The sequence below is a fragment of the Embiotoca jacksoni genome, unplaced genomic scaffold (assembly GCF_022577435.1).
Source record: "Embiotoca jacksoni isolate LCO1_2020_lvr unplaced genomic scaffold, fEmbJac1.0.p SCAF_22, whole genome shotgun sequence".
Classification (NCBI taxonomy): Eukaryota; Metazoa; Chordata; class Actinopteri; family Embiotocidae; genus Embiotoca; species Embiotoca jacksoni.
Window position 1 is genome coordinate 8,448,666 of NW_027185363.1, and position 18,098 is coordinate 8,466,763.

An 18,098-nucleotide genomic window follows, 5' to 3' on the forward strand; every position below is an offset into this window, starting at 1 on the left:
AAACCAATTCGGAGGTGTCTTGAAGTGTAATACCACTGAGGGCCACTAGGGGCTGGCACCAAAAAGCCTGTGGCTCCAATAGACTTCCATTCAAAAGTGCTTCTCTCGTGAAATACTAAGTTAATGATTTGTTTCCGCAAGTCATGATGGGGTCATTGGCTAAATTCACTATTTCCAATCAGTGTTCTGATGATCCTTTTGAAAATGATCCAATCATTAATTCGATATTAGCCCTAAGAGAAGTATGTTTGGCGATCGTGCCCGGTTTGATCGGCCAGATTTAAAGGTTCAAAACCGACACTCGAAAACCAATGCGCGAGTTTGTTCTTAATTACTCACAGTTAGTAATAATGAATTAGTTACTGATGGTTAGTTTGTTACTTTTAACGAACACATCTAACTTAATATCCTGTTGATTTTTAAAGGTGCCTACTCGCTATCTATCCGGGACTGGGACGAGATGAAGGGAGACAACGTCAAACACTACAAGATCCGCAAGCTGGACAACGGCGGTTATTACATCACCACGCGAGCCCAGTTTGATACACTACAGAAGCTGGTGAAACACTACACGGGTATGCAGCCCATCAACACGAGCCACTCGCACAGCACATTCTCAAGCCTTTAGACAAATTGTTGTTTACAATTGGACGGATCTTCCAGCTGTGATTTGGACAAATATGTTTGTATTAGTCAGTCGGACAGTCAGATGTTCTTGTTTTTTTTGTTGTTGTTGTTGTTGAAGGGTTTATACATTACAAGTCTTCCCTGCTCGCTATTCTCCCTTTTATACTTGACATTTCAGGCAGGGAATTCAGTGCTCACAGTGGAAAAAAATGTTTTATTCAGGTGCAGATCTGTTGCTTGGATATGTACTGAATATGTATGTGTATTACAGTGGCTTTTATTTTCTGTGGTGAATCTAAACCTTTGGCAAGCAGGGCTCTGACACGGTCACAGCTCGGTAATCACGGCAAAGTCCCCCAAAAAAAGCAAAACCATGTGAGTCTTAAGTCAAAAGAGGTGAGAATACCAAAAAAATATTTCATAAAAAAAAAAAAAAAAAAACAGTCTTAAGCCTGCTGTGATCTGCACAGTATTGATAAGCAGGCAGCTGTTCCTAAAAAAAAAAAATCCCGCTGTGGTCTGTCACAAGAAAGCACCCGCAACACTTGCAGTGTGTGAACACATGCAGGACAGACTACAAGCAGAATCCATAAACAGGGAGGATGTTTGTTTTGAGGCTCTTAAACATTGGATGTCTGGTCCTGCGTTGTTGACCATGACGTGCTCTCTTCCACATACCTCAAGTCATTCACTCGCTGCCGTGTTTTTTTTTTTCTTTTATGACTCGTAGACTCAAAGCTCTGCACTCCTTCTCATCCCTCCACGTGTAGCCTTTGATCTCAAGGCAGAAGTCAATAACAAGTGAGAAGTCATGCGGAAGATTGTAACTACTTTTCAGTGGTTCAGTACAACAAGACGTTTTTCCAACGTTTCCCTGTTTCTGTGAGCAGAATTCAAACGGGACATTTCACAAGATTTTTTTAGAGCTGCTGTCGTCTGAAAACGCTTCTTCGCCAAAATCAGCACCTTGACCTTGTTGTTCCTCACTCACATTAAAAGGAATTGGTTGAGTTCAGCACAGTTCACGTCATTCAAACTGTTCAATCAGATTGTTTCTGGGGAAGACTTTGAAAAATAATGTGGTTATTCGGTGAGGTGTGACTCTGGTAATCGTGGGTCAACAGTTTTGTGTGTTTGCTTCATTAAGGGTTCATCTAGGATTGTTTGTTCATGTGACACCACTCGGACACGAAGCGTTTCTGCTTACGGGCTGCTGATGTGAATTACTTGACCGCTCTTTGACAAGCTCCGACTAACGGCTCGTTCTTTTTCTGTGTTTTTTTTTTTCCTCTCCTTCTCTGTTTTCACATATTCGTTCCTGCCCAGAACATGCGGACGGTCTGTGCTACAGGCTGACGACTGTGTGTCCCACTGTGAAGCCTCAGACTCAGGGACTGGCTAAGGACGCCTGGGAAATACCGCGAGACTCCCTCCGACTGGAGGTCAAACTCGGACAGGGCTGCTTCGGAGAAGTCTGGATGGGTAAGAGACCATTAGTGCCGTACTAAAGCAGACAGACAGACCTTTTCAGAGTGTCCAGTCACACTAGAAAGTGGAACAGCTAAATTCATTCACATGGCTGTTAGCATGAAGACTAAAGCAGTACTGTGGCGAACCTTGACCGTGAAAATGGGAAGTTATGGGAAGTTGTGAGCTTTATCTACTTCCTGCCCAGTCATTTTGCTGGGCCTGTCACTGACCTAGTGAGTGACCGAGTTGTTAAATTGCCAAATGCTACAACTTCCTGAATGCATTTCAAATAAAAAAACAACAACAACAACAACAACGTTTTACACATGGTCCAGCCCTATACAAGCTTTCACTCTGTGTATTAATTAAAACAAAACAAAATGGAAGGTGCTATTTACTCAATTTAGACGGGCTTGTAGGCAAATTCTTTAAAACATTGTACAGAGGCTAGCCAGGCTGGCAGCCTTGATGCTAAACTAATCACAAATCCTCTGAAACTAACTCTTGGCAAAAAAAGAGAGTTAGCGCATTTCCCAAAATGTCGAACTGCTCCTTGTACAGAGTTGATTCAAGAGACTTATTTGTGCTTCTCACTTTTTTCCAACAGCACGAGGTTAGATAAAATAGATTGTGTGCTTTCCTTAAGAAATTTTGACGATAAATACTGGTGTAAACACGCCTGAAAAAGCTTTGGGTTCCTGTCTGTTTTCCTTTGTCTATTCAGATCAATAATTGGAAGGAAAAAAAAAAGAAAATCAGCGTAATTCTCCACCTCCGCTCACTCTGTGATGCTTTCATGAATGTTACTTGCTGAATAATTACTGTGTGAAATCTGCCAGCAAAACCTGGGACAGTCTGATGTCGCCGGTGTTGTTAGAAATGGGAGTTTTTGAAGGTTTGGAGTCAACCATCTTTAGGATCGGCCCATGGCCTCCAACAACCATTTTCCACACATGCGGTGCATCCTATGTCAACAACACGTACACATAAATCACCTCTGTAGTACTGATGTCTGACACAAACACTTATCATGAATAAGTAAAGAACATAAACAACTTTGTGGACATATACCAACCTCGCCTTCGGGGCTTACATACAGAACAAAGTATCCACTGTACATTATTTATGACTTGTGTCAATTTTATGTAAATGTATATAAGCTGTTTACGGAATGGTTTATATGACTAATATATTTGAGTGGGACGGACCTCGGAGAGGTGCGCTCATCTGGCCGCCACACTGGGCCACATCTTGATGGAAATACTGATTGCTGATTGCAGTTTGTTCTCATGCGCGCACACACACACACACACACACACACACACACACACACACACACACACACAGCTCATAATCACAGGTCACTTCCTACGCTTCATGTCTGTGGCCTGTGTGTGAGATGGGGGGCCTTTCAGCGAGCACGACGCTCCTCTTTCATCAAGCCTCGACCTGCAAGCCTCCGCTGTGCAATCCCTGGAATCCCTCGCTGTCTCTCCCTGCACTGTTTGTTCACAATCATATATTTTTTTTTTTGTCTCAGCTGCAACTTTTTTTTCTCTCTCTCTCTCTCTCTCTCTCTCTCTCTCTCTCTGCTCATGTGCTGTGCAGCATTTTGCCTTTTACATGTGTTATTTTGGCTTCAGCCATCGCCCTCATGCTATTATTATTGGATATTATCATCGCCCTACTTTGTCCTTCAGCTTAGCTAGTGTGTGTGTGGTGGGGGGGGGGGAGAAGAGTTTGTTCAGTATGATTCATTCATGAAGGTCAGCCTTATGACGGAAGCAGTAGATCTCCTGCCTCAGCTCATTGTGTGTAAGCGGGGCGTGAGTAAGTGGCTCTGGACCAGGAAGTGGCTGATTATCTAAGCTGTCACGTTCTTTCTCCCCCGAGCTGCTCTTTACACAGGGGAACACTGCCAGAGATCAGCAGCACCACGGCTGATTTTAGGGTTGACTTTTCAATCAGTTTTTCATAAGGGGTCAGAAAGTGCAAAACGTGCCTTGCAGAGTTCTAGTTTTACGCTTTATAAATCTGAAATGTCTTTGATTCAAAATACAACATCTCGAGCAGGAGTGATAATTTTGTTTTCATTATGTTTTTTTTTTTTTTTTATACAGGCACGTGGAATGGCACCACTAAGGTGGCGATCAAGACCCTGAAGCCGGGCACCATGTCTCCGGAGGCGTTCCTGCAGGAGGCTCAGATCATGAAGAAGCTCAGACACGACAAACTGGTGCCTCTGTACGCTGTGGTGTCCGAGGAGCCAATCTACATCGTCACCGAGTTTATGGGCAAAGGTGAGAACGGGTCAAACTCAAAGTTGTGGAGACAAACTCGAAAAGACAAACACCCAATTTGCTGCATTGAAATATATGACAGTTGATAGGTTTGTAAAGCAATTACACTTTACAAGGGCTCCAGAGTGGGGCCTCTAAATTATAATTATAACAGATCATTATGGACTGGATCTCTGTTCTTTTTGACGAGTGCAACTTACATAAACCAGGCGAGCTCCATCTAAAAATCAAGATTTCAGGATTATTTTAAAGTCTTCCACTCAAAACTCCTTCTTACCTCTAGTTACATCACTTGGATTTCTCATCTTTACTCTGCAGAATTAGACGTGAGCAGAGTTTTTAGAATGAGGGTGGTTTTGCGAAATCAAGAGTTCTTTTGGGAGTCAGTCGTCGTTGAATATGCAACTTACTCAAGAGTGATGTGATAACTTGAAACCTCCAGTTCACAAATGATGAGAACTGACTCTACAGTGACGCAGGAGACATCTTGGAGAGAAAAGCAGTAGATGTTTGTTTCAGCTGCACTTTGTTGGAGGAAAACATCAGCACAGTCAATGTTTTGATGTAACAACAGAAACCGAATGGAAATTTGATCAGAGCTCTCAAAGTGTCATTCTTTGCTTCCACAGCTCTTTTCAGATTTATCCCGGTGATTACACATCAGCCAAGCGTGACACTGATGCCATTCTGAATGACGCTTAGCAAACAATATGTATGTAATATCAGTGTCAGAGTTAATACAAATGCAGCTGTTACATTGTGATATACGGTAAAAGGAAATGAGATGAAGGATTTCAATGTGATGCTGGTTAAAATACTGAAGCTTTGAATTTCTGCCATTTTAACACATTCAGATTTTATCACTGGCTCCTTTAATCATTTCTGATAAAATATGTATACGAGTTGGGCTGTTTTGGTGATGATTACGGTCATACAAGTAATTATGATCAACTCTTAAATTTTCCTTTTCTGTTCATTTCGAGCCATTATTACAGTAAAAGCATCATCATAGTTTAATGCAACATCAAATGAAGAAGGGCACATAAATGAAAATCACATTTCTGTTTTTTTGCTTTGTATACCGGGTAGATATGACATAAATAACAAACTAAATGTACTAATAATGGTGGTAATTCTCCACTCGAGTGCAATGAAACCAAAGCAGAAGAGGCCGCAACTAAGAGCACCGCGCAAAGGATGTGTAAATAGTGATGGGAATATGAAATTTCTCTCAATTTCATTCAGAGGACTTTCATACAGATAAAAGGAAATCATTCCACAATTATGTAAAGGGATGTGGTCAGCTCAAATAAATGTGATCGGGCGATTATGTAATAACTGCGACAGGCCTAATGTGAGAAGAATTTCCGGTGATACGCGCCCGTTAATGTAAATTAGTTGGACCATTTGAAGTGGACTGAAGCTCTTATTATGACTCTAATTTAAGTCAAACCAGCTGTGAGACCATTAAAGATCAACAGGAAAGAGAACTGAACTGAACTTTGATAACACAGTCGTGTTGCCTGTGAGTGTGAAGATGCTGAACTGTTGTCTCAACTGAAGCTGCTCTGGTTTTTGTGTTGTGTTTACACCCTGCACAGACTGATGTATCGATCCTGCCTGACGGTAGTCTTTCTAAACTCTTGACAGGTAGTTTACTGGACTTCCTGAAGGAGGGAGATGGAAAGTATTTGAAGCTGCCCCAGCTGGTGGACATGGCTTCACAGGTAGGATCAGAACACGGCGTCTAAAACACGAACACGAGCCTCCTTCGCCTCTCACCTGCCCGGCCGCTGTTTTAACTCCGTCTGAGGGAAAGGAAAGAAAAAGCTTCACGTGGGCAACTTTCCAGCCGTGTGCGTTTGTGTGTGTGTAGATGTGTGCGAGTCAAATATCCAGGCCCTTTGAATACTTGTTTTCCATCTGGCTGCCACATTTATTCAATATCTACCCTCCCCAGTCTTCCTCTTCCTCCTCACTGCGGTGTGTGCCTCCACTCGTTCTCCACCACTTAACTGCCTGTCGCACTTAAACACTGCTCACCAGAGGCCACTTAAGCTCGCTGCTTCAGTCACCCACTGTGATCCGTTCTTAATTCGCCTCTTCGGGCTCCCAGGCTCCCTCGCCTCTCCCCTCTCTCTCCACTCAGCAGAGTGGAAAAGTGCTTGAGAATTAGTCTGACACGGGCTGAAACCCAGAGACGCCTCGCAGGGGGTTCACAGCCAGTGTGAGAAGGTGCTCGATAGCGGTGTTCAAGATTTGTCCGATTGTTGTCACAAATGCACATTTTACTTTACGTTGTGCGTTTCCATCTGCGTCAGACTAAAATCTAACATCAATGAAGTGTAGTTTTCCCAAAGTGTTTTTCTCAATTTATTTTTGCCAAATATTTTCAGATTGGCTCCCTGACTCCGTTAATTTGGCTGCATCCTGATGTTATTTTCTGTTATTGATGTCCCCTCCGTCCCCGTCTGCCCCGTCCAATCCCGTCCCAGATCGCGGACGGCATGGCCTTCATCGAGAGGATGAACTACATCCACCGGGACCTGAGAGCTGCCAACATTCTGGTGGCAGACAACCTGGTGTGCAAGATCGCCGACTTTGGCCTGGCCCGGCTCATCGAGGACAACGAGTACACCGCCAGACAAGGTGAGTGTTCCAGGAAGTGGATGCACTCGAGTTTGTTAGTCTGCATTTGTGAGGATCTGTTCTGGCTATGAATAGAGGACGCATTCATTCTGAACCCCTTAACGCCTACGCTGATCCTTCAGTTTAGCTCTTAACATGACGGCAACTTAACGCAGCGTTTGCAGTGAGAACATATCAGTTGATTGAATCGTTGGTCTGTTGGCTCAGCGAAAGAAAAAAAAAAACTAAAACAATTTGAAGTAGTAAAAGAGGATTTTAGGTAATGCAATAAAAAAATATTAATCAAAAATAGAATCATGAGATTAACCAGTAATTAAAAAGGATTCTTATTTGCAGCCTCATTAGCAGGTTTCGTAACTAACAATCGATCCTCATATGAACCGAAGGAACGGTGCACACGATGTTACTCATATTTAGAGCTGAAAAGGTTTAGTTGAATAATCAGTTATTAGGAAATCTATTGTCGATCATTTTGATAATCAGTTAAGTATTTGTTTTTTTCAAGCAAAATCCTAAACAGTCTGTGGTTTGAGAACTCGGAAAGAAAAGGACAAAGCGGCACTTATTTCCTTTTTTTTTTTTTCTCGGACTATTAATATCGTACATTTTCTTAGAAAATACTCAGCAAATCAACCAGCGATGAGATGAACTCATTGATTATTTTAAGACCTTTTTCCATCTGCTTGACTCATCTTTTTGTTCCTCTTTCCCAGGCGCTAAATTCCCCATCAAGTGGACGGCCCCTGAAGCTGCGCTATACGGCCGCTTTACTATCAAATCAGACGTGTGGTCGTTTGGTATACTACTGACTGAACTGGTGACCAAGGGCAGAGTCCCATACCCAGGTAAGGCAGCACACGTACAGATATGTACCCATCATTTCACCACAGGAGGCTGCTTGGTCCTCCTTTTCTTAAAAAAAAAAAAAAGAAAAACTCATTATCTTGATTATGTTAAAGGCAAAGAACATGAACGGAGTGCTTAAAAGTTCCTCGTGGGAAATAAATCATCCATCGTTGCCTCAGGATTAATCCAACGTGCTATTCTCATCCCCGATCGTCTAAAGCTTTTAATTTCTCACGCGTGCGGATCAGAATAGAAATGCACGTGGGCGATGCGAATCAACGCAGGTGGCTTGTGACTTATGAGTCCATGGGAAAGTACCCTCGCGTATGTGATCTCCAGCTCCCTGTCGCAGTCTGTCACCTCGTGTCTGCCCCCTGCTGTGGGAGAGCGGCACTGCAGCGTGCTGATACCAGCGCTCGACTGGCACTGGTTACAGAGCGCGCCATATGGCAGACTTAACCGGCATCTCTTGTCGAGGGCCATCTGGCTCCCATGGCCTTCTCTGTTTCAGTGCAAGTCATTCAGTCTAATTAATTCACCCCCGAGCTGCAGATTCGGGGGGCCGGGCCTCGTTTTTCCTCCTCAGGAGTGTAGTATATCCCGCATTTGAGGCTCCTGTCTTGCCGTTGCCTGTGTTTGAATCCCTTGCTTGACAGTGCAGAAGCATTTTCAGGCAGGTATACGAAGCGTCCGCATGGGAACACATCATCTGTCATCAGTTTAGCTTTCTATTTCAGTTTTGGGTATATATATAGAAATGTATACACAGATATGTGACAGACGTGTCATTAGAGCTGAGATTTTCAGACGTAAGACATAAATCATGTTGACGCCTCAGCATCCGACATACCGCTGCCACCATATCCCGCTCTCAACAGTTGCTGTGGGCCCTTCCTCTCTGCGAGTGTGAGATAATCTGATCCCCACTCTCCCACAGAGAGATGGAGGGGGGAAGCGTCTGTGGCCATGCCACTGACTCTGTGTCATAACCTCTTTTAGCTGCAATCGAGCTCCCCACGGAGCGCTCTCTGCGCCGTGTCACAGGGTTCACGACCGCCGTCTTCCTGTCTTGGGAAGGACTCCACGACCGGTGCTGGAGAAGGACAGGAAGGGGCCGGAAGATGAACCAATACTGTTTTGTTTGTTTGTTCAGGCCCGGCAAGTTTATTTGCACAGCACATTTCAACAACAGGGCAATTCATAGTGCTTCACATAAAACCATCAAAAGCATCAAAACATCAGGCAAAGGAAAAGGACATTTAAAAACGGTGATTAAAACATTAAGCAAGCTAAAAATAGGATAAAAGTTACAGTGTAGTTTAAAACATCCTCAAATCTGGTTCAGTGACAGGCAGCGAACAGAAAAGTCTTCAGTCTTGATTTGAAGCAGCTGAGAGTGTCAGCAGACCTGCAGGTTTCTGGGAGTTTGTTCCAGATATGTGGAGCAGAAAAAGTGAACGCTGCTTCTCCATGTTTAGTTCTGACTCTGGGGACAGGAAGGAGACTCGTCCCAGACGAGCTGAGGGGTCTGGAGGGTTCATAAGGTAGCAGCAGATCACAAATGTATTTTGGCCCTAAACCATTCAGTGCCTTATAAACCAACAGCAGGGTTTTAAAGTCAATTGTTTGTTGGACAGGAAGCCAGTGAAAAGACCTCAGAACTGGAGTGATGTGATCCACTTTCTTGGTCTCAGTGAGGACTCGAGCTGCAGCTGTCTGATTGACCTTTTTACAGAGACCTGTAAACACACCGTTACAAGAGTCGAGTCTCACTGAAGATGAATGCGTGGACGAGTTTTCCTAATCCTGTTGAGACATAAATTCAACAGATTGATATATTCTTCAGGTGATAGCAGGCTGATTTTTGTAATTGTCTTCATACGGCTGTTCAGTTTGAGATCTGAATCCATGACTAACACATTTCTGGCTCGGTTTGTGGTTTATGAGTAACAAAGCCAGACAACACCGGCACATCTTTTTTTTTCTTTTATCACATTATATTTCTTCACACCCCTCACAATGTCATTGCCCTGTAGGCGTTTCAAGTTAAAAATGGACTCCAAGTCTTTCAGGAAATAATGACTTAACTTCCTGCCAGGTAGTGGATGTTTTATGAGCCTTTTTTTTTTTTTTTTTTAAACTGAGCACAGTGGTTCACGTGGGCGTTCACTCCTACTGTCAGCCGCATGACAGTGACGCTTTCTTCTGTATCAGGCTGCACACTGGGGGATTTCATCATTAAAACTTTTGACCCACAGAGAACATAAGTCACACTGACGGGAAATTCACCAATTTGGGGGGTATTTTTTATTTTTTTTTTAATAAGATCATTTTCTTTTTATAACATTTGAAGACTATTTTACACCCAGAATCTCTTTCTGTTGTTTCATTATTTTTTTACACGCATCAGAGCATCTTCGTGGATTAAAAATGAGGTTTTGACTGTCGGTCTATTGCAGTTTATTTCTTGTTGTTTAACCAACCTAAAAGAAAAACAAAAGCTCTGTGTGACTGCGTACCCAAGCTATGCTGCTTGGCTAAAAGCAGCACAAAGTTATCAAGCTAATTAAATCTGGAATACATGAACCGAGAATTACAAGCCCCCAAATAAATTACACGGCACTTTGGATCAGCGTTAAACTCGAATTATGCTCTCATCCTAAATCACTGCAGTCGCAGTACTGTTCATCCATTACTTTACGTTTTTGGTGCCTTCGGTTTAAACGTGATTGTAGTCCCTTCAAAATAAGACACTTTTATTTTTTTAAAGGAGATAACAAAATACAATCGGCAAAATTGAAATCATTAGAGAACACAAACTTTACACCGACAGTATTCGAGGTATAAAACCAAGTGCGGTGTGTACGGAGGTGCATTTATATTCATTGTAGGGATGGCTGTGGCTCAGCAGGTAGAGTGGGTGTTTGATCCCTGGCTCTTCTTGCCTGCATGTGTAAGTGTCATTTTTCTCAATGGATCTTGCTTGAGGCAATTTAAACCACTTTGGATGAATATGCGATATAAATGCTGTCTCTTCATATTATATTTTTCCGTATTTCTTTTTGTACATTTTCTAGGTATGGTGAATCGAGAGGTACTTGAGCAGGTCGAACGAGGTTACCGCATGCCCTGCCCTCAGGGGTGCCCCGAGTCCCTCCACGAGCTGATGAGGCACTGCTGGAAGAAGGAGCCAGACGAAAGGCCGACCTTCGAGTACATCCAGTCCTTTTTAGAGGACTACTTCACAGCCACGGAGCCACAATACCAGCCGGGCGACAACCTCTAGTCCGGAGGGACCTGGGGGGGAGGGGGGAGGGGGGACTCTGGCATACAAAAGGTACAAAAGTAGAGATCAAAACTTGGGACATCAGAGAAGTTCAGACAAGGCTGCAAAGGCTGTGCAGAAGCTGCAGTGAAAGAGGTTTTACAAACGAGTCCACAATGACGTCGGCATACCTGCAAATGTTTTGGGTTGTAGAGATTTGTCCCCTGCGTACCTGGGGACCAAATATTTGGGGAAGTGTCTGAGTGTACAAACTGGTGCTGGTATGTTAAGCTCTGGGAACTTTGCTAATTAGAATAATCTATATGGGCTGGCCACAACACTGTGATCAAAAAAGAGTGGGATTTCAAATGAATAGCTATTTGTAGATGGTTTTTTTTTATTTTTTTTTTTAACTTTTTTTAATGATAAGTTCCCCCACCTTCCTTCAATTCCCCACTTTTTATTTTACAACGGGAGTCTTTGATATTGGAGTTCAGATCTTTTATATGTAAATGAATTTGGTTTGAATAAGCAGGTTGAAAAGGTATGTTTTTCAAAGTGACCAATGACGTTGGTTGAGCATGTCAAGTATGCGCTGTGACTGTAAGGCTTCGACGGAGAATCGTGAGGTGAAGTAAATGAAACCAGGTGTGCTGTATGGATGCAAGAATGTACTGGGAGATCAAAGCAGATGTACATACAGTATGTATAAAAAAAAAAAAAGTATTTTTAGCAGGTGTGATCAGGTGGACGAATGAGAATAAAAGAAGTGTTTTTTTATGATTCTTTTTAATGGTCCCTTGAATGGCAAATTCTGTCAGTTTATTTCGCTTTTACTTTGTTTTTTTTTTGTTTTTTTTTCATTTATTCGGGGACTTGAAATCAGAAAGAGGTATTTTGATCATTTACATGCGCAAACAGTTTTCCTGATTAACATTTTAGAAATGATTAGAAATGTCAGCAGTGAAATTTTAATTCCCATCGAGTTCATTTGTCTTCTGAAATTAGCATCTTGTGGATTTTTTTTTTTTTTTAGTGCTCAGCTCTGATGGCTATAAAAGATTCTAACATATTTCTCTTTATCTTGCACACATCTGCACAGTTAAATGTTGCAGTAGAGGAGTTAGCCCGTGACCGATGGTAAAGGGCTATATCGAATTTACAACATACATCGAGCTGTGGTATTTTGTTTCTCTTTTTCTTCCCATAAACCTGCGATGACCTCGGTTCTGTCGTCCAAAGCTACAACAACTAGGTTGGAAAACAAATCTCTTTATTTTTAAATGCACGGAGAGAAAAAAAAAAAAAAAAAAGCCATCCAGTGATGTTAAATGAAACGCCTCGAATGGTATTCGTATGTGTGGAGCTCCCCTTTCATTTATTTTTTATTTTTTGTATTTCTCTTCCCAGTGGTAGAGATGATGGATCTCTTCAAAAAACCAGACAAACAAAACAAACACCTCCCACAGACTGTGGTCCAGGCAGGGCTTTATCGTGCTTTTTATTAATATTGAAAAGTCCAATAACAGATTCATAGAGGTACTTCCACTTTCTGTCCGGGGGTGGGTGTGTGTGTGTGTGTGTGTGCGCGGGGGTGTGTGTGTGTGTGTGCTTGCGCGTGTGTGTTGGGAAATTTTGAGAAGTTTCAGTACGAACGCTACAAAGATGTGAACTTTGGGGAGGTTTTTTTTTTGTATTTCTTTCTGTGCGTCACTCACGTAACATGTGATTGTTCCTAAAAGCAGGGACTTGAATTAGTTGGGGACATGAATAATGAAATTAATGAGAATGATAACTAATATGATTTTGTACAGAAAAAAAATAAAAGTTTTACTCAAAAAAAGTTTCCTTCAGTTCTTGTTGTTATTGTCAAGTGAAAAGATTCACATCGAAGACGTCGTTTCACACTCGGCCTTTATTTATTTACGTCATTTGACATCAGTTAAGAAGTTCATTTACCTCTTGTTTTTTTTTTACATTCAGTGCATACCAATGATTATTATGGTTAATTTGTAGTACATATACATTTCAACCAGGTGATGCCTTCTAAACAAACACAATCTAGTTCTGTTCACGAAAAAGTGCTGAAGAAGAGGAAGACACTGACGTTTTACTCGTCCTCAAACCTGTAAAAAACAAGAGAACACATTATTTCTGTAATTGAACTATAACTTAGAAAAAAAGCACACTTTTGCCTGAATTTAATGACCAACATATACCTTCTTTACGGAAAAAGGTGAAAAAACCCTCTGGAGAAATGTGAACAACGCTTGTAAAATTCAACCTTATGATTTGAAATGTGTTGCACGAATGATTGAAGTCCTGACCTGACCATCTCCCTGTACTTGTCCAGAGCCTCCTGGATCACGTACTGGATGAAGGCCGGGTCCTGCAGCTCCAGCTCACCAGGAACGGTGAGGATGAGTGAGGGAGAGTTTAGGATGTTCACCTCCACCTTGGTCTCGGTTACAGACAAGTTCTGCTCCTCGTGGCTCTTTGGCGCCACCTGGCGAGTGGAAGAAGTCGTGTTATATTTTATTCACACCAGCCACCGTCATTGGATACTGACACTTTTTATACCTGTATAAAAAAATAAAATAAAAAAAAAAAATATCCAGAAATGTATTTCTCACCACTTTTCCTAAGTTTGTATTTATTTTTCTTCTAGATATCAACAAATATTTAAAGGATATTTTTGAAATAACATCTTCAACTCAAGGTTACCGTGAAAGTCATCTACAGATATATCTCCATCTGGCTTGAAGAAAACCCGATGATTTATTTTGTCCGTTTCTGGTTTCATCATGATCCCCCCCCCCCCTCCCCCTCCCCGTCGACCTCCTCACACGTGTCTCTCCCCCCTCCCCCCCCCCCTCCCCACCCCTCAGTCCCGCCGCTGCTCACCGTGGTGACGCGGAAGATATTCTGAGGAGTGCTGCTGTTGCTCCCAACCTGAGCCACCCAGCTGAATTCAGCCGCCATGCTGCTGAGCCAGCTGACCGTCTCATCGGTGTGGCGTTGGACAATCGAAAAGATCTCGTCGTACTGCTCCTTGGAGACGTCCAGCAGCTGGGACACTTCGTCCAGCTCCACGTGCAGCTCCCGAACGCTGGGACACTCTGGAGACGGCGAGAAGAAGAGCCGTTGTTTGTATAAATAATAATAATAATAAATAATAATAATAAATGTATTGGTTGGAATAAACGTAACGTGGTGCGTCACCTGTGAGCAGAGCTCCCTGGCAGCTCTCGCACTGGTTCTGTAGCTGCCAGCACTCCGAGGTCTGTTTGCGGAGGTCTTTGCACAACTTCCTGTTCAGCAGGAAACGAGAGAAACCTTTTCGCTCTGGACCAAACAAACAAACAAAAAAAAAGTATTGTTTGTTGATTGACAGGGTGTTTAGACGATCTCTTTTTTTTTTCTTTTTTTTTAACATCTAAATATTCAAGAAAAGAAACAGACGGGATCTTTTGGAACGTACTTATACTTCCAGATATGAAAAGCTAAGCTGCAACACGTTTCACCGGCTGTTTTTTTTGTGTTTTTTTTTTTTAAGATTCCAGTTTCTCTTAATACCAACAAGTTTGCAGAGCCTCACGCCCCACCGCACCTTTCCCCTTCTCCGCCACCGCCTTGTGCACGTCGTCGATCGCCTGGGTCACCACGGCGCCGAACTCCTCCACCACACTCTTGCCGAAGTCAAAGAAGGACTCCAGCACCTCCTCGAGGCCCACGCCCTCCAGGTAGCCCGAGTCGTGGCCCGGGTAGTACAGGTCGGGGGAGGTCTCCCCCGTCCGGGCGTCGGTTTCGTTCAGAAAGGCTCTCTGGAGGACTTTGTCGAGCCTGCTGCTCATCTCGGAGACCAGGGTGACGCTGCGGTTCACCATCGTGCCCACCTTGCCGATCAGACGTTTGAAGGAATCCTCGATCCTGACCACCTCCGTGTCCGTGTTGTCGGGGCCCTGGTTCACCAGGATGTCCCCGGCGTCCAGGCTGGGCTCTCGGGGGCCGAAGGTCTTGGAAACGCGTTGGAAAAAGTTTCCCACCTACAACACGGATTTAATAGAAGTACGTTTATTTGACTGTTATTTGGAAATGAGGTCAGAAATAAAGTCCGCGGTGTCGGTGACATCATTTAAATCTCTTTTCTGATTTTAGTGATCCACTTTGATGTATTTTTTTTTACTGCGTTTTAATTTGTTTTAATGGTTGTTTTGTACGATCATTGTGTCGTTGGATTTTTAGGCTTGTTTGAATTCACAGGTCGTTTTGTTTTAATGTCTTGTTTAATGTGAAGCATTTTGTGACTCAAGTTTAAAAGGCGTCTTCTAATCTGGGGGCCACACAAGGAAATGGGTTTGTGTTTTATTTTCAGATGGTGTCATTCATTACTAAGGCATGCAGGCGATTTTAGTCATTAACACGTATCCCCTTCATCTTGTTTGTTAACGCAGTGTTTGACTGAAATTACCACCTCGGGAAATGGAGAGAAGATGGCTCCGGCTACAACAAGGTAAGGTTTCATCTGACAAACACCCTATTTTTTTATTTTTTATTTCCAGCTACATTGTAGGACGAGTTTGAAAGTTAGAGTAAGATACTTTAGCGTGGAAAGTGGCGAATCCCCTGCGGCAGGTGGACGTGTAGAAGCTCTTGCAGGCATCCTCCAGACAGGGCCGGCACTCCTCCCACTCAGACTGCAGGGAGTCTTTGCACTGCTCCTCCGCCTCCTCCAGCTTCTCGGTCACCTCCTTAGCCAGCTGGGCTGCCCCCTGGTGGTAGAAACAGGAACACTTTACATCTTTTCATCATTGTTTTTTTTTTTTTTTTTTTTTTTTTTCGTTTCTCAGGTCAGTTCATGTTAGTATTACCTTCTTCTTGTCACTGCTGTGTCTCAGAGACTTCATGAGGTGTTCGTGCTTCTGCTCGTTCCTCCACATCACCTCCTTCATCTGCTTCACCCCATACAGAGCTCTCCTCACCTCCTCGTCCACAAGCTTCTCACCGTCCACCGACAACTCTGAAAGGGACGAGGAGGAGGGACAAATCTGGATACGATGTGCATATAAACACTCAGTACAACTTAATTTCTAATAGTCGGAGCAGAAAGGAAAAATGTACCATCAGTGACATCAAAGTTGTGTATATATATATATATATATATATATATATATATATATATATATATATCTTTAAATTTAGAAATAATCAGATTAGCTCTATAAAGCTGGCCTTCTTGATCAAAACAATGATTTTTAGGGCTCTACTGTCACAGCTTGGAAGAGGTTCTGCTCTGCCAGCTCACGTCTTAAGGTGTCCTCTGAGATGCCCTCTGGTTGGTCCGCAGGAGCAGAGTTAAAGACACCCAGTGTCACCACCAAAACGGTCAAACCGAGCAGGAGCTTCATCCTGGAGCTCAGTCACAGTGTCTGACGGGAGAAACTTGACTCTGAAAGCACACGACAGGAACATTTCCGAGTTTATGATTGAACACACTGATGCAGACTCACATTTGCACACTGGCAGACGAACGCAAGTGTCACAGCTCCATGTGCATGCGCACGTGTATCCAGACGCAAAGCTCAAGTTAAGAAACTCAAACAGGTGCTCCTCCAGCCAGATCTAGAAAGTTAATAGGATCTGACCTTGAGCATGATTAAACATCAACAACCCTGCTTGTGGTCATGAGGAAGTCTGCCACTTGGTGGTGCTGCACTTCCATCTGGACCAACAGAACTCAATCGTCTCACTCCTCCTTGGATATCAGATACCAGTTGCTGGTACAGCTGATTTTTAAACCGTAAAGGTGCATTTCTGCTTAACCTTGAACAGTTATGCGTCCAATTCTAGACGCAACAATCCCCTCCTTATGTTAGGAATCATTAAAAGTTTCTGGGACATAAAAATATGCGTATGTTATTTACAGATTACTTTTGAGCGGTAAAGTTCCTGCACAGAATAGTGATCAATGTGTTGATCTTTTGTTGTTTCTCTTTAGTCTAACAGTGTAATCTGCTGCCATTGCATCACAATAACTCAAATGAGGTCTTCTTTTTCCCTCTTTTCGTGTGTCCTTTTATTCATTCAGCTGACTGCGTTTTGTTTTTACTGAGCCATACCATGAAGAGGTCAACAGCAGCAGGGGGAGAGCGCCTAATAAGACACATCATAGGCTGCATCTCAGCTTGAAAACTTGGCAAGCTGTGTTTTACGTCTGGGCCCTCTGCTGAGCCAGGAGGTCAGGCTCCGTCAAGTCACACAAATATACACCAAAAAAAAACAACCAAAAAACAGAAAACCTTGAAGAGATTGAGACCATATTTTGTTGATCTGCCAGTTTGCTTTTTACCTGACTTTACTGGAGTCCCTGCCTCAGTTCTGCCCGGCGACGTGTTACACAAATTGGCATCCAGCAGGGATTTAAGGTAAATGGGGACGTACTCACTTGACTTATTTCATTATGGATTTCGGTTGGCGGTAAAAACTTCAATATTATATCCGACTGACAACATCTCTAGCTTTTGTCTCGAACAGACCCGGAGCAGCAGTAACATAAGTGTATCCTGCTGATTTTAAAAAAAAAAAAAAAGGGTTTTAAAGAGGCTTAAAACTGTTGTTCCAGTGAGTGTCGTCATAACGCACTGTAAATCCTGATTATCCTTTTAGAAAAACAAGGAGGGATATGGACTAGTCAAATGATAAAAAAAAAATAAAGTGTAGGAAATATTAACTAAATATACAATTCAACTGAAGTTTATTATACAATGCAAAGTTATGACTAATAATTCAGAATAAATAGCCTCATAAGAGTCATCACAACACAGAAAACTCACCAGCTGAAGTCTGAAGGTGCTTCTCTGCTGACAGATATAAACAAAGTGTTCCGTTTGGACAGTCGTCACCAGGTTGTCTTGACCTGACCAGGTCTATTTGTGCTTTTT

The 18,098-nt window shown here is 42.8% G+C and overlaps 2 protein-coding genes across 3 annotated transcripts in view; one reads left to right on the top strand and one right to left on the bottom strand.

Moving 5' to 3' along the window:
- Nucleotides 1-11,940, top strand: part of yes1 (YES proto-oncogene 1, Src family tyrosine kinase) — a 30,371-nt gene extending 18,431 nt beyond the window's left edge. Inside the window, exons 6-12 of the mRNA XM_069157747.1 lie at nucleotides 426-575; nucleotides 1,954-2,109; nucleotides 4,218-4,397; nucleotides 6,048-6,124; nucleotides 6,893-7,046; nucleotides 7,760-7,891; nucleotides 10,970-11,940. Coding sequence (XP_069013848.1) covers nucleotides 426-575; nucleotides 1,954-2,109; nucleotides 4,218-4,397; nucleotides 6,048-6,124; nucleotides 6,893-7,046; nucleotides 7,760-7,891; nucleotides 10,970-11,178 — 1,058 coding nt within the window. The 3' untranslated portion in view covers nucleotides 11,179-11,940. The remainder of the gene's footprint in view (nucleotides 1-425; nucleotides 576-1,953; nucleotides 2,110-4,217; nucleotides 4,398-6,047; nucleotides 6,125-6,892; nucleotides 7,047-7,759; nucleotides 7,892-10,969) is intronic.
- A 1,120-nt stretch (nucleotides 11,941-13,060) lies between these two features.
- Nucleotides 13,061-18,098, bottom strand: clul1 (clusterin-like 1 (retinal)). 2 transcript variants are annotated; one of them, XM_069157753.1, is made up of 9 exons: nucleotides 17,991-18,098; nucleotides 16,463-16,606; nucleotides 16,029-16,177; nucleotides 15,759-15,929; nucleotides 14,768-15,203; nucleotides 14,380-14,502; nucleotides 14,062-14,276; nucleotides 13,485-13,663; nucleotides 13,061-13,283 (listed from the first exon to the last, which is right to left on the bottom strand). In XM_069157753.1, exons 2-9 carry the CDS (start codon nucleotides 16,563-16,565, stop codon nucleotides 13,268-13,270), a joined length of 1,392 nt encoding a protein of 463 aa, XP_069013854.1. In that variant the 5' UTR covers nucleotides 16,566-16,606; nucleotides 17,991-18,098; the 3' UTR covers nucleotides 13,061-13,267. The 2 variants fall into 2 exon arrangements, with proteins under 2 accessions (XP_069013854.1, XP_069013855.1); XM_069157754.1 differs by lacking the exon at nucleotides 17,991-18,098 and adding an exon at nucleotides 17,507-17,625.

What these genes read in the sequence shown, in the direction of transcription:
- clul1 (XM_069157753.1), bottom strand. Translation starts at nt 16,565, where the DNA reads ATGAAGCTCCTGCTCGGTTTGACCGTTTTGGTGGTGACACTGGGTGTC. An exon ending in CTCAGAGGACACCTTAAGAC is followed by an intron (nt 16,178 to 16,462) that starts GTGAGCTGGCAG and finishes CGTCCCTTTCAG; the next exon opens with AGTTGTCGGTGGACGGTGAG. An exon ending in ACAGCAGTGACAAGAAGAAG is followed by an intron (nt 15,930 to 16,028) that starts GTAATACTAACA and finishes TTCTACCACCAG; the next exon opens with GGGGCAGCCCAGCTGGCTAA.